Source organism: Bombina bombina, chromosome 3 (assembly GCF_027579735.1).
Source record: "Bombina bombina isolate aBomBom1 chromosome 3, aBomBom1.pri, whole genome shotgun sequence".
In the NCBI taxonomy this organism is placed as follows: Eukaryota; Metazoa; Chordata; class Amphibia; order Anura; family Bombinatoridae; genus Bombina; species Bombina bombina.
The window spans coordinates 37,148,367-37,164,511 of record NC_069501.1 but is presented as its reverse complement, the minus strand read 5'-3'; the positions used below and the strand labels follow the sequence as shown (position 1 = coordinate 37,164,511).

Genomic DNA, 16,145 nt, shown 5'->3' with positions numbered 1-16,145 from the left:
CCGGTGTGTACTGACGTGTTTCCTATACCTAAAAGGCTTACAGAGATTATTAGCAAGGAGTGGGATAGACCTGGTGTGCCTTTTTCCCCTCCTCCCATATTTAGGAAAATGTTTCCTATAGACGCCACCACACGAGACTTATGGCAGACGGTCCCTAAGGTGGAGGGAGCAGTTTCTACTTTAGCTAAGCGTACCACTATCCCGGTGGAGGATAGTTGTGCCTTTTCAGATCCAATGGATAAGAAATTAGAGGGTTACCTTAAGAAAATGTTTGTTCAACAAGGTTTTATCTTACAGCCCCTTGCATGCATTGCGCCTGTCACTGCTGCGGCGGCGGCATTCTGGTTTGAGTCTCTGGAAGAGGCCATTCGCACAGCTCCATTGGATGAAATTATGAACAAGCTTAAAGCACTTAAGCTAGCTAACGCATTTGTTTCTGATGCCGTCGTACATTTAACCAAACTTACGGCTAAGAACTCCGGATTCGCCATCCAAGCGCGCAGAGCGCTATGGCTTAAATCCTGGTCAGCTGACATGACTTCTAAATCTAAATTGCTTAATATTCCTTTCAAAGGGCAGACCTTATTCGGGCCCGGCTTGAAAGAAATTATAGCTGACATTACGGGAGGTAAGGGCCATGCTCTACCTCAGGACAGGGCCAAATCAAAGGCCAAACAGTCTAATTTTCGTGCCTTTCGTAACTTCAAGGCAGGAAGAGCATCAACTTCCTCCGCTCCAAAACAGGAAGGAGCTGTTGCTCGTTACAGGCAGGGCTGGAAAGTTAACCAGTCCTGGAACAAGGGCAAGCAGGCCAAGAAACCTGCTGCTGCCCCCAAGACAGCATGAAGAGAGGGCCCCCTATCCGGAAACGGATCTAGTGGGGGGCAGACTTTCTCTCTTCGCCCAGGCTTGGGCAAGAGATGTCCAGGATCCCTGGGCGTTGGAGATCATATCTCAGGGATATCTCCTGGACTTCAAAACTTCTCCTCCACGAGGGAGATTTCATCTTTCAAGGTTATCAGCAAACCAAATAAAGAAAGAGGCGTTTCTACGCTGTGTACAAGACCTCTTACTAATGGGGGTGATCCACCCAGTTCCGCGGACGGAACACGGGCAGGGATTCTATTCAAATCTATTTGTGGTTCCCAAGAAAGAGGGAACCTTCAGACCAATCTTGGACTTAAAAATCCTAAACAAATTTCTAAGAGTTCCATCATTCAAAATGGAAACTATTCGAACCATCCTTCCCATGATCCAAGAGGGTCAGTACATGACCACAGTGGACTTAAAGGATGCCTACCTTCACATACCGATTCACAAGGATCATTATCGGTACCTAAGATTTGCTTTCCTAGACGGGCATTACCAGTTTGTAGCTCTTCCCTTCGGATTAGCTACGGCTCCAAGAATCTTTACAAAAGTTCTGGGCTCACTTCTGGCGGTACTAAGACCGCGAGGCATAGCGGTGACTCCGTACCTAGACGACATTCTGATACAAGCGTCAAGTTTTCAAACTGCCAAGTCTCATACAGAGATAGTTCTGGCATTTCTGAGGTCGCATGGGTGGAAGGTGAACGTGGAAAAGAGTTCTCTATTACCACTTACAAGAGTTCCCTTTCTAGGGACTCTTATAGATTCTGTAGAGATGAAAATTTACCTGACAGAGGCCAGGTTATTAAAACTTCTAAATGCTTGCCGTGTCCTTCATTCCATTCCACACCCGTCAGTAGCTCAGTGCATGGAAGTAATCGGCTTAATGGTAGCGGCAATGGACATAGTACCATTTGCGCGCTTGCATCTCAGACCGCTGCAATTGTGCATGCTAAGTCAGTGGAACGGGGATTACTCAGATTTGTCCCCCCCTACTAAATCTGGATCAAGAGACCAGAGATTCTCTTCTATGGTGGCTTTCTCGGCCACATCTGTCCAAGGGGATGACCTTTCGCAGGCCAGATTGGACGATTGTAACAACAGACGCCAGCCTTCTAGGCTGGGGCGCAGTCTGGAACTCCCTGAAAGATCAGGGATCATGGACTCAGGAGGAGAAACTCCTCCCAATAAATATTCTGGAATTAAGAGCAATATTCAATGCTCTCCTAGCTTGGCCTCAGTTAGCAACTCTGAGGTTCATCAGATTTCAGTCGGACAACATCACGACTGTGGCTTACATCAACCATCAAGGGGGAACCAGAAGTTCCCTAGCGATGTTGGAAGTCTCAAAGATAATTCGCTGGGCAGAGTCTCACTCTTGCCACCTGTCAGCGATTTACATCCCAGGCGTGGAGAACTGGGAGGCAGATTTTCTAAGTCGCCAGACTTTTCATCCAGGGGAGTGGGAACTTCATCCGGAGGTCTTTGCTCAACTGATTCATCGTTGGGGCAAACCAGATCTGGATCTCATGGCGTCTCGTCAGAACGCCAAGCTTCCTTGTTACGGATCCAGGTCCAGGGACCCGGGAGCGATGCTGATAGATGCTCTGACAGCCCCTTGGGTCTTCAACATGGCTTATGTGTTTCCACCATTCCCGATGCTTCCTTGTTTGATTGCCAAGATCAAACAGGAGAGAGCTTCAGTGATTCTGATAGCGCCTGCGTGGCCACGCAGGACCTGGTATGCAGACCTAGTGGACATGTCGTCCTGTCCACCGTGGTCTCTGCCTCTGAGACAGGACCTTCTAATTCAGGGTCCTTTCAACCATCCAAATCTAATTTCTCTGAGGCTGACTGCATGGAGATTGAACGCTTGATTCTATCAAAGCGTGGCTTCTCGGAGTCGGTTATTGATACCTTAATACAGGCTAGGAAGCCTGTTACCAGAAAAATTTACCATAAGATATGGCGTAAATATTTATATTGGTGCGAATCCAAGAGTTACTCATGGAGTAAGGTTAGGATTCCTAGGATATTGTCCTTTCTACAAGAGGGTTTAGAAAAGGGCTTATCTGCTAGTTCGTTAAAGGGACAGATTTCTGCTCTGTCTATTCTTCTACACAAACGTCTGGCTGAAGTTCCAGACGTTCAGGCTTTTTGTCAGGCTTTAACTAGGATTAAGCCTGTGTTTAAGACTGTTGCTCCGCCGTGGAGCTTAAACTTAGTTCTTAATGTTCTTCAAGGCGTTCCATTTGAACCCCTTCATTCCATTGATATCAAGCTGTTATCCTGGAAGGTTTTGTTTTTGATGGCTATTTCCTCGGCTCGAAGAGTCTCTGAGTTATCTGCCTTACATTGTGATTCTCCTTATCTGATTTTTCATTCAGACAAGGTAGTTCTGCGTACTAAACCTGGGTTCTTACCTAAGGTAGTTACTAACAGGAATATCAATCAAGAGATTGTTGTTCCATCACTGTGTCCTAACCCTTCTTCAAAGAAGGAACGACTTTTGCATAATCTGGACGTAGTCCGTGCCCTGAAGTTCTATTTGCAGGCAACTAAAGATTTTCGTCAAACTTCTTCCCTGTTTGTCGTTTACTCTGGACAGAGAAGAGGTCAAAAGGCTTCGGCTACCTCTCTCTCTTTTTGGCTTCGTAGCATAATACGTTTAGCCTATGAGACTGCTGGACAGCAGCCTCCTGAAAGGATTACAGCTCATTCTACTAGAGCTGTGGCTTCCACCTGGGCCTTTAAAAATGAGGCCTCTGTTGAACAGATTTGCAAGGCTGCGACTTGGTCTTCGCTTCACACCTTTTCAAAATTTTACAAATTTGACACTTTTGCTTCTTCGGAGGCTATTTTTGGGAGAAAGGTACTTCAGGCAGTGGTTCCTTCTGTTTAATGTTCCTGCCTTGTCCCTCCCTTCATCCGTGTACTTTAGCTTTGGTATTGGTATTCCATAAGTAATGGATGACCCGTGGACTGACTACACTTAACAAGAGAAAACATAATTTATGCTTACCTGATAAATTTATTTCTCTTGTAGTGTAGTCAGTCCACGGCCCGCCCTGTCTTTAAGGCAGATCTAAATTTTAATTAAACTCCAGTCACCACTGCACCCTATGGTTTCTCCTTTCTCGTCTGCTTTGGTCGAATGACTGAATATAACATGTGAGGGGAGGAGCTATATAGCAGCTCTGCTTGGGTGATCTTCTTGCAGCTTCCTGTTAGGAAGAGATATATATTCCATAAGTAATGGATGACCCGTGGACTGACTACACTACAAGAGAAATAAATTTATCAGGTAAGCATAAATTATGTTTTCACCTGGGGCGGTTTTGACTTCGGTCACATTTCCGTCAGGCTGGTGAGGGCGTACCTGAAGTGGGCCTGGAAGATCAGGAGGTTTTTCCCTCCCATTCTAATTTTTCCTTTGGATCTTCAGGCAGTCTTTCGGCTCTGACGGTTTAACGACTATGTTCGTCCCAGTGTAAGGATTCTAGCCGGTCTTATTTTGCTGGCTTGAATTTCCTTCTGAGTTCATGTCTCCCCAACTCTCAGGGTAGTATCTTGGTTGGGTTATCGGCAGAGGCCCACTGCTGCTCGCTGTCAGCGACCCTCTCTTTGGGGGTGAGGTCGATTAGTTCTTAACTGCAGAGACGATTTTTCCTGAGTGGTTATGGTCTGCTCCCTTAGGGTGCTTAATATGGCCCATTTTCATGTATGGTAGGTGATGGAGCAGGGTCCGTCCTGGCACACTATTCAGCCTGCCAGGGTTCCTTCCTTCCTCCAGGATGTTCTGGAGAAGAGCCTCTTAGCTGATTCCCTGTTGGATCAGTTTTGGCCCTGTCTGTTTTTATTTTTGGCACCAGAGGCTCGTTGAGCTTCTGGATGTACAGTTTTTTTTATGGTTCTTACTGCGTTCAGGCCGGTGTATTGTTCTGATGCTGAGGTTGTCTTTAAGTTGTTCTTTTAGAGGTCCTTACGTCTCAATATTACTTCTGAGTGCAGAAGTCTGAGTTTACGATCTTACGATGCGACCCTCCTTATTGGGTGTTTGCATGATAGTAAGGCTGTCCTACGAAACTAGTTAGGATTTCTTCCAGGTGGTGTTAATTTGCACCTTTCAGTGGAGAATTTGTGGTCTATTTTTTATATCCTATGCCTTCTTCGCGAAGGTCGTTTTTTTCATACCTATAATAGAACCATACCTTTCAGTTCTTTTTCCAGGCTATATAGGAATAGACGGTTCTTTCCTTGTTTTTTATAAGTTGAGGAGTTTCGTCCATTTGGGATATGAGTCAGTGGGGGACGCAAGCTTCCTCAGAGGTTTTCGGCTTAGTTTTTCGAGCAGTGAAGTCCTTTTGGGCCTTTACATGAGACCTCTGTGGATCAGTTTTTGTTGGGCGGACTACTTGGTCCTCCTTACTTCTTTTTCCAATTTTTTTTTTTTGAGTTTTTACTTTGCTTCAGTTGAAGCAGCCTTTGGCAGATAGGGTTTTTCAGACTGTGGTGCTTTCAGATGGGGTCCGCTCCTTCTTTTTGCCCTCCCGTTAGCATTGTGTCCTCTGTAGCTTGGGTATAATTTCCCACAAGTAATGAATGCAGCTTTGGACTCTCCCTTTATTAAGAAGAAAAACATAAATTATGCTTACCAGATAATTTCCTTCTGTACAGGGAGAGTCCACAGCTCCCGTCCGATTTCTCCGATGGGCGGCCCTAAATTTTATCTTGTTCTTTTAGCACCTTTTTCCTACTGTTCCTTGTTCCCTCGGCAGAATGACTGGGATATGAGGGAAGTGTGTGTGTGGGGGGGGGGGTATTTAAGCCTTTGGCTGGGGTGCCTTTGCCTCCTTCTGGTGGCCAGGTTCTTAATTCCCACAAGTAAGGAATGCAGTTGTGGACTCTCCCTGTATTAAGAAGGAAAGGAAATTATCTGGTAATGATCTGTGATAAAAGTAATTCCATATCACAAAACAATATAAAAGAAACAAAAGCCGTGTCCATATACGGTAATCAGTGGTACCGCTACTAAACCAGTAGATAATCCCAAAATGCCAGGTGAAAAGTGCTCAAGCAAACTCTGGTACCACATAAGTTCAAACAGAGGCTATTAAAGGACTATTAAATACAGTAGCATTGCATAATCATCTAATGCATAATAAAAAGATAAAGGCACTTAATCTGAATATCAAATGAGCAATAGATTTCAGTTCCACCTGCTTCATGTGACAGTCATCAGCCAATCCCAAAATGGATATAATTATATTATTAAAGTGCGAGTATAAAAAGATTGGGCATTTTTTTATTATGGAATTGGAAAGTTGTTTCATTTAGTAGTGTTCCTTTAATGCCTAACGTCATGCTCCGTGAAACTCTGTATAATATAGGCAGGAAATCCTAATACAAGTTGCTACATAACTCCAGCACCAGCAAGGCCCCCACTACTATGGTAACTATAATTCTTCACCAGTCTGGGTAGGGGATCTAGAAGGTTAGAATCACCCCAACACTCGCTCAAGAGCATCTTGAAGATCCCATCTGATATCGCACCTCTGTTGACATACTGCTTCCAGACGCTAACTGTTCCAACAGCTTTCAAACTAGGCTCCGCAGCATCAAATCTATCACCACTTGTGACATGTTTTGCCCCTCCCACTAAGTTGTTGGCTTCAGGGGCTTATTCAAACGCTGTTGGGACTGTGGGGAGCAATTTGATTCTGGATTCCAACAGAAGTGCATGGGCGGCACAGGTGATAAGGTGCTGGAACTTTAAGGCTCCACTTTCAAGTGAGTGTTGAGCCGTGTTGTGACCACAAATGTCTGAAAACCCATGTTGTACCAAATCCATAAATGTGCATGTGAATTAAAATGATACACAACATACCCTGATGACTTGCTGTCCAGAATTCAAATCTATAACTGACATAAATATATAATAATTTGAAGATTCTGCTTTTTTATTCTTAGACTGATTGTTGCTTCTTTGTTTCAGACTCAAACACTGGTGACCGTGGCCCAACCAACAATGCAGCCTCAGCATCGGCCTCCAACTCAACCTGAGCCAATAAGAAGCATGTTCTACGCACGAGCGCAAAAGAAAAAGGGCGACGTAGCAAGGGGGTGGGGAAGCAGAGAGGGGGATGCACATACCCTGTCACTGGGACTCCTTCCACAAAAACACTGGCCACATTTATAAAGGAAAAAACCTGAAATATATATATATTTATATATATATATATATATATATACATAAGAAACTGTTAAAGGAAACGCCATCCTCTGTTGATTTTAGTGGTTCAGTTTTTTATTATTATTATTATTATTATTGTTATTTAACCTTGTAAAATATCTATAAATACATTTTTTTTTATTTTATTTTTTTTTAATCCTCACTCAAAAGGAATTTTCCTGGGGAGAGCTGAGAGATTACACACAGTGAGGCTTCTATTATTGTTGGGGTTTTTTTTGTTTGTTTTTTTTCCCCCCGGGGCTGGTTTAACCCCATTTTGTAATGGAGAGATTTTCCACTCCTACATGGTAGGAGTGTATAAAAAAAAAAAAAGACAGCTGCCGTGCTTTGAATTCCCTTCCAGCCCCCCCGTCTACAGTTTCCTGAGGGATTCTGCTGTAATCACCAGGGTCTGTGGTTGTCCTGGACGGGTTGACTGCCAAAAATATATATATGAAACAGGTACCATCACTAGCAGTTGCCTGTTTATGGCTCCCACACCGGTATGATTCTCGGAGTGCCTTATTGTATGAGATGTAAGGGTTGGAAGGGCAAGCAGCCCTCTTCATACGCACCCAGTGTTCTCTCACATCGCTTCTCTATGTCCATTTTCCATTTAAACTCCTTCAGTTGTTGGAGGGGTGTTAGTCTGGTTGCATGCTGAAGCAGTTTGTTAGGGTCAGCGAGGCCAGTTAACCTATTTGCAAGCAGGCAGTCCTGTAAACAGTCATGTCCTTGTTGCTAGTGTTAAAAGAAGACATTTCATAGGGTTCTTTTATAGGGTTGTTTAAAGATGGTTGTTTTTCTGATGTGAATGCTGATTTGTGAAGTTGGATATCCAAACTGAAACGTGTCCGGTTAGGGGATATAACATAAGAAAGTGCGCTTCCACTGTTGTGTATAAATTCCTGTTCTGCATAAGGCAATATAGCATTGTCTAAGAAGCTAGCCCCTTCCATGCTGTCCTATATGTTAAGGAGCTAATGTCTTTAAATACAGACTTTGCCTTTCATTAAGCAACCAACCATGGAAACAGACAGTACTTACCTCACCGGTTGGTGTATCCATGGGCATTAAATCTGTTTGGTGGGCTGTAGTGTGTCCACCTTTTGCTGTACTTTGTGCATTCAGTGGAGTTCACGTCATTTACATCACTGTGCAGTATATTATCTTGTCTATTTTTGCTGTGCCTCCAAGCCCACTGATATAAACCCTTGGATATGCAGCAAAGAATGTGTTCAGGCATAGATTCCCTGGTCTCACATTTCAAAAGAAAATCAGCAAGTCTTCTTATTAGCCTTCCATACACTGGGTGGCTTGTCTTTATGATGTGCAAAAAATATTTCATCTGACAGCAGAGCTGTGGATAGCCAGCTCGGTTAGCAGCACATACAAGTTTGTTTAGCAGTATATCACCAAAACCCTCCTTGACTTAAGTTCTGATTTTAGTCTACGCTCTATTTGCCAGTTGTACGGTTTTAACTAGCTCAAAAAAAACAGGTAAGATTATGCACACATCGCTATCATTTATGTGCCAGGCTATGAAGAATGCGCACATAGAATAAATGTCAGGACTGTGCACATACAAGTATAGCGGCTGCAGCACTGCAAACCCAGGCACATAACTTCTGGTTTGGATACAGAATGCTGCTAAAATGTATACACTAAGCTGCTGAAGTATTACCATGTGTTACAAATGTGCCCCTTATAACTGTTATTGCCCCTCGTTTAATTCCAAGTGACAGTACTGTCATGATTTAATGGAATGTAACATTCAGCATTTCATTCTTTATCTGAACAATCTGAGATCCCCCACACACAAAAAAGTTGACACTATATGACACTATATGGCAAGAAAGTAGCATGTTATTTTTTAATGTACACATGTACATTAATGATCACCTCAAATCCTGAAAATCAGCAACTTATTTTTCCTTTATTTTAATGAATTATGTTGCCACAGCTAAAATATATTTTAGTTACTGAAAGATCAGTTCTTAATGGAAAGGATAAATAGTTTTTATTTAGAATTCTCTTGTGAATTTAGTCGTTTAAACTTTTTACAACTAAGTATAATACGTGTTTTAATTGAATTTTAAAATAGGACTTTTTTTTTAATGTTAAATTACAGCGACTTTAACTGACAGTGTAGGTTTTCAGGTTGGTGCCTGCCTGGCTTGCGCACTGATGTACAGATTGACCCTGACAATTTGAATAGTACATGAGAGCTCACATTGCTGCCCATTCCGCTGATTTTGTCTTATAATGAAAACCACATCTTAAATGACTGTTTTGTTGATCTTCGTCTGCAAATTAAGTTGTGTACTTATTTTCTTCCCCCGTGTGTGTAATGTCCGTTTCTTGCTTTGCTTATCTGAATAAACCATGTATGTGATAGGACACAGATCATTGTCTAGATCTTTGCAGAGATTCGCTTTAAAAACATAGCAGTTTAAATGCCAAGTAGATTTTAAATTCTGTGGATTAAACCAGAATAGGAAATTCCTTACGGATTTTACATCTGGACGCAGAATTTCTGCAATTTATGTATCTATGCCCTGTCCATCTTTTTTTTTTAAATGTATTTATTTTTACCTCCGCTGTTAAATAAATTCAAATGTAAAAACACATTAGTATTATATGTAACACCCCTAAAGAGGACGATTCATAAAGCCATAGACTTATAATTCTGAAATCTGGTGCTGATGTACATTTTTACACATATGTATAGTAACCCATAGTGGTGATAACTTTTTTGTAATTAGACTTTATTTTTAGTTATGTTTTTTTTTCTTCATCTTTATCTTCCTTTTTTACCTCTGGTTTATTGGGATCGGCAATTCTGAGAACATGATTATAATATGCTATTTCTTAATGACCAAAGGTCTTCACTGCAGTGTTTCCATATTTCTGTGTCCGTAAAAACAAATATGCATCTCCCTTAGCCTGTCCACATAGTGTAGTTGTAATGGCCGATTCTTGACGTTTAGTTTTATTTATTTTGGGGGAAATGAACCCTTTGGCTGCCAGAGCAGACTACAATATAGTATATTTCTGCTGCTTACTCTGCTGGTTAACTCGCATCTTAACCTGACCTGAAGCTGAAAATAAATACAAAGTAAAATCTTAAGAATTCTTGGCTGGCTGGCCAATATTTTGCTGTCACTTTTTGACTTTACTCTGCCAGAGAAAGTGTGTTTCATTCCACACATTATTAAACCAACATTTTATTTTGTCCCTATTTTGAATACAATGGTTAGAATTTCTAGAAAGATCACAGTATTTTCTAATATTGTACTACCTATTACTGGAAATATCAAATTTTCACGGTTCGGTGGGCTGGTATAATTTCATTGTTACATTAGTCTTTCGCCGTCTTAATGTTAAGCAAGACAAATGTACTTGATACCTTATCATATATTTCTGGTATCTTAATTGATCTCAGAATGCCACTGAATGTTGAAAGCACACTATGTCCACAACAATAATTTCTTTAGTTGTTTTTAGAGCACGTCCTTTATCTGCTATGTTAAAACAATTGTGATTTTTGCATAATTGCATCGTGCTGGTGGAATTTGTATAGCTAATTTTGGTTTAGGAGGGAGGTTATTAAAGCTTTGGTAGCATTTTTTATTTATATATATTTTTATTTTTTTTGTCTCTTGCAAAAATTGCAATAAGGAAAATTAAACGACTTACATGACTGGGGTTGGAAAGGGTTGAAAAAGGAAATGTGCTTCAGAATGTAGCCTACAGCTGTGATATCTTCTCTATATAAATATATATATATTTTATATATATATATGTATTTGCTTTTGCTTGTAATTTCGCATTCATAGTGTGTGGGTTACTGATGGATTACTTGGCTAATAAAAACACCAAGTAGCCTTCAAAGTTCCATCCAAATATGTTCAACAGACAAACAAGACACACAGGACTGGTTACCTATGGAATAATGCATTCACTTTACAGAAATCTGTTGTCTTCAAAGAAAACGTGTATAACGTTATTACTACTTGAATGCCTCTGTGACTGAAAAATTATGATTTTGTTTTGAGCTCTGCTGCCCCTGCAGCCCTCTGCAAAATTGTAGGGGGATAAAGTCTTTTTTTATGTCAAAGTATGCCTAATGTAATATTTCTCTCCTCTCTTCCCTTCATCCCCTTTCCCCTTTGTAAATACATTTTGTTCTGTGTGACACAATTCCGAAATAGTTAACTGGTATCTGTAATTTGCATTAAATAAAAAAAGTAGGTTAGTCTGGAAATGAAAATTAAAAAAAGAACAAATTGATTGGTTGTAGAGTGATTTTTTAACTTTGTTTTAGGGGCTTTACACATTATGAGTGTGTTTGAAAGAAAAGTGTGTTCTTGTATGTTGTCTTGGCTACATCATTTTTATTTAACACTCAATAATTGTATCCTTGTATTTTAATTATCTGTTTTGAGGTCTCTAGCACTGAGGGCACCCATAAAGTAATATTGCAGGAGCAGGCATGATAATATCACCATTATTTAAACATAACTTATTGGAAGCTAGAATCCTATCAAAAAATCTGTAGCCAATGTCTCATATTTGCAATATACATAAAAGCATCCAACAAAATAATATAATCAGCTGAGGATATATTGACAACACTGACAAGTAAAACAATCACAGTAGATATTTCTCCTACATTGGTTTTTCCAGTCCACGGCTTCATCCTTACTTGTGGGATATTCTCTTCCCCTACAGGAAGTGGCAAAGAGAGCACACAGCAGAGCTGTCCATATAGCTCCCCTCAGGCTCCGCCCCCCCAGTCATTCTCTTTGCCGCTCTGAACAAGTAGCATCTCCACGGGGGTGGTAAAGAGTATGTGGTGTTAGCTGAAAATTTGTGTGCAATCTTTTCAAAGCATTAAGACTCTGTGGTGAAAATGTCATTAAAATCGGATGTTTATTTTATGGTTTTTTGATATTTCAGTAAAAAAGTGTGCTTTTTTATTATTTAAAGAGACAGTAACGTTTTTGTCAAAAATAATTTTTATTGCATTATAGTTCTGTTTAAGTCTGTTAAACATGTCTGAGTCTTCAGATAGCCTATGTTCTGTATGTCCAAAGGCCAAGGTGGTTCCCCCATTAAATTTATGTGTGAAGTGTGCCATAGCGTCCAAACAGCTTAAGGACAGTACAATCACACTTAAAAATATAGCCCAAGATGATTCTTTAGCTGAAGGTAGTGAAAATAGCTTGCTTTCCTCCTCTCCTGTGTTAACACCAGCTATGCCCGTGCAGGCGATGCCCAGTACATCTAGCGCACCAATTGTGATTACTATGCAACAGTTAGCAGCAGTAATGGATAATTCTATTGCAGCATTTTTATCCAAACTGCCAGATTTCCTAGGAAGCGTGATTGCTCAGTTTTAAATACAGAAAATGAGCAAGTAGACGCAGAGGATAATTTATCTGTAGTGCCCTCACATCAATCTGACTTGGCGGTGAGGGAGGGCCTGTCTGAGGGAGAAATTTCTGACACAGGAAAAGTTTCTCAGCAGGCAGAGCCTGATACCATAGCATTTAAATTTAAGCTAGAACACCTCCGCGCTCTACTTAAGGAGGTCCTGGCTACTCTTGATGATTGTGACCCTTTGGTGGTCCCAGAAAAATTGTGTAAAATGGATAAATTCTTAGAGGTCCCAGTACACACTGATGCGTTTCCGATACCTAAGAGGGTGGCGGATATAGTGAATAAGGAGTGGGAGAAACCAGGTGTACCTTTTGTTCCCCCTCCTATATTTAAGAATATGTTCCCCATTGTTGACCCCAGAAGGGACGCGTGGCAGACGGTCCCTAAGGTAGAGGGGGCAGTTTCAAAGCTAGCTAAGCGCACAACTATACCAATAGAAGACAGTGGCGCTTTCAAAGATCCTATGGATAAAAAATTAGGTTTATTTAAGAAAATTTTTGTTCAACAAGGTTTTCTTCTTCAACCAATTTCTTGCATTATTCCTGTAACCACTGCAGCTGCTTTTTGGTTTGAGGAATTAGAAAACTCGCTCCAGAAGGAGACTTCTTAGGATGAAGTCATGGATAGAATTCACGCCCTGAGGTTGGCTAATTCTTTCATTACAGATGACGCTTTTCAGTTAGCTAAATTAGCGGCAAAAAATTCTGGTTTCGCAATAGTGGCACGTAGAGCGCTTTGACTAAAATCGTGGTCGGCGGATGTGTCGTCCAAAACAAAATTGTTTAATATTCCTTTCAAGGTAAGACCCTATTCGGGCCAGAGTTGAAAGAAATTATTTCAGATATCACTGGGGGAAAAGGCCATGCCCTTCCACAGGATAGACCTTTCAAAGTTAAAAATAAGTCTAATTTCTCCAACATAGGTGTGTCCGGTCCACGGCGTCATCCTTACTTGTGGGATATTCTCCTCCCCAACAGGAAATGGCAAAGAGCCCAGCAAAGCTGGTCACATGATCCCTCCTAGGCTCCGCCTACCCCAGTCATTCTCTTTGCCGTTGTACAGGCAACATCTCCACGGAGATGGCTTAGAGTTTTTTAGTGTTTAACTGTAGTTTTTATTATTCAATCAAGAGTTTGTTATTTTAAAATAGTGCTGGTATGTACTATTTACTCAGAAACAGAAAAGAGATGAAGATTTCTGTTTGTATGAGGAAAATGATTTTAGCACCGTAACTAAAATCCATGGCTGTTCCACACAGGACTGTTGAGAGCAATTAACTTCAGTTGGGGGAACAGTGTGCAGTCTCTTACTGCTTGAGGTATGACACATTCTAACAAGACGATGTAATGCTGGAAGCTGTCATTTTCCCTATGGGATCCGGTAAGCCATGTTTATTAAGATAGTAAATAAGGGCTTCACAAGGGCTTATTAAGACTGTAGACTTTTTCTGGGCTAAATCGATTCATTATTAACACATATTTAGCCTTGAGGAATCATTTATTCTGGGTATTTTGATATGATTATATCGGCAGGCACTGTTTTTGACACCTTATTCTTTAGGGGCTTTCCCTAATCATAGTCAGAGCCTCATTTTCGCGCCGGTATGGCGCACTTGTTTTTGAGGACAGCATGGCATGCAGCTGCATGTGTGTGGAGCTCTGATACATAGAAAAGTCTTTCTGAAGGCATCATTTGGTATCGTATTCCCCTTTGGGCTTGGTTGGGTCTCAGCAAAGCAGATTCCAGGGACTGTAAAGGGGTTAATTATAAAAACGGCTCCGGTTCCGTTATTTTAAGGGTTAAAGCTTCCAAATTTGGTGTGCAATACTTTTAAGGCTTTAAGACACTGTGGTGAAATTTTGGTGAATTTTGAACAATTCCTTCATACTTTTTCGCAATTGCAGTAATAAAGTGTGTTTAGTTTAAAATTTAAAGTGACAGTAACGGTTTTATTTTAAAACGTTTTTTGTGCTTTGTTATCAAGTTTATGCCTGTTTAACATGTCTGAACTACCAGATAGATTGTGTTCTGACTGTGGGGAAACCAAGGTTCCTTCTCATTTAACTATATGTATTTTATGTCATAAAAAAATTTAGTAAAAATGATGCCCAAGATGATTCCTCAAGTGAGGGGAGTAAGCATGGTACTGCATCATCCCCTCCTTCGTCTACACCAGTCTTGCCCATACAGGAGGCCCCTAGTACATCTAGTGCGCCAATACTCCTTACTATGCAACATTTAACGGCTGTAATGGATAATTCTATCAAAAACATTTTAGCCAATATGCCCACTTATCAGTGAAAGCGCGACTGCTCTGTTTTAGAAAATTCTGTAGAGCATGAGAACGCTGATGATATGGTTTCTGAAGGGCCCCTACACCAGTCTGAGGGGGCCAGGGAGGTTTTGTCTGAGGGAGAAATTTCAGATTCAGGAAACATTTCTCAACAAGCTGAACCTGATGTGATTACTTTTAAATTTAAGTTGGAACATCTCCGCGCTCTACTTAAGGAGGTGTTATCCAATTTGGATGATTGTGATTATCTGGTCATTCCAGAACCACTATGTAAAATGGAAAAGTTCTTAGAGGCCCCGGGGCCCCCCGAAGCTTTTCCTATATCCAAGCGGGTGGCGTACATTGTTAGTAAAGAATGGGACAGGCCCGGTATACCTTTAGTACCTCCCCCCATATTTATAAAATTGTTTTCCTATAGTCGACCCCAGAAAGGACTGATGGCAGACAGTCCCCAAGGTCGAGGGGGCGGTTTCTACTCTACACAAGCGCGCCACTATACCCATAGAAGATAGTCGTGCTTTCCAAGATCCTATGGATAAAAAATTAGAGGGTCTGCTAAAGATGTTTGTTCAGCAAGGTTCCCTTCTACAACCAATTGCATGCATTGTCCCTGTCACTGCAGCCGCGTGTTTCTAGTTTGATGAGCTAGGAAAGGCGATTGTTAGTAATTCTTCTTCTTATGAGGAGATTATGGACAGAATTCGTGCTCTTAAATTGGCTAATTCTTTCACCCTAGACGCCACCTTGCAATTGGCTAGATTAGCGGCGAAAAAATTCTGGGTTTGCTATTGTGGCGCAGAGCGCTTTGGTTAAAATCTTGGGCAGCGGATGCGTCTTCCAAGAACAAATTGCTTGACATTCCTTTCAAGGGGAAAACACTCTTTGGCCCTGACTTGAAAGAGATTATCTCTGATATCACTGGGGGCAAGGGCCACGCCCTTCCTCAGGATAGGTCTTTTCAAGACCAAAGATAAACCTAAGTTTCGTCCCTTTCGCAGAAACGGATCAGCCCCAAGGGCTACGTCCTCTAAGCAGGAAGGTAATACTTCTCAAGCCAATCCAGCCTGGAGACCTATGCAAGGCTGGAACAAAGGAAAGCAGGCCAGGAAACCTGCCACTGCTACCAAGACAGCATGAAATGCGGGCCCCCGATCCGGGACCGGATCTGGTGGGGGGCAGACTCTCTCTCTTCGCTCAGGCTGGGGCAAGAGATGTTCTGGATCCTTGGGCGCTAGAAATAGTCTCCCAAGGTTATTCTCTGGAGTTCAAGGGGCTTCCTCCAAGGGGGAGGTTCCACAGGTCTCA

The 16,145-nt window shown here is 41.5% G+C and overlaps 1 protein-coding gene across 1 annotated transcript in view; it reads left to right on the top strand.

Moving 5' to 3' along the window:
• The window catches only part of GSK3B (glycogen synthase kinase 3 beta), a 541,759-nt gene extending 530,364 nt beyond the window's left edge, over positions 1-11,395 (top strand). The window contains 1 exon segment of the mRNA XM_053705134.1: positions 6,866-11,395. Coding sequence (XP_053561109.1) covers positions 6,866-6,933 — 68 coding nt within the window. The 3' untranslated portion in view covers positions 6,934-11,395.
• The last annotated feature ends 4,750 nt before the right edge of the window (positions 11,396-16,145 follow it).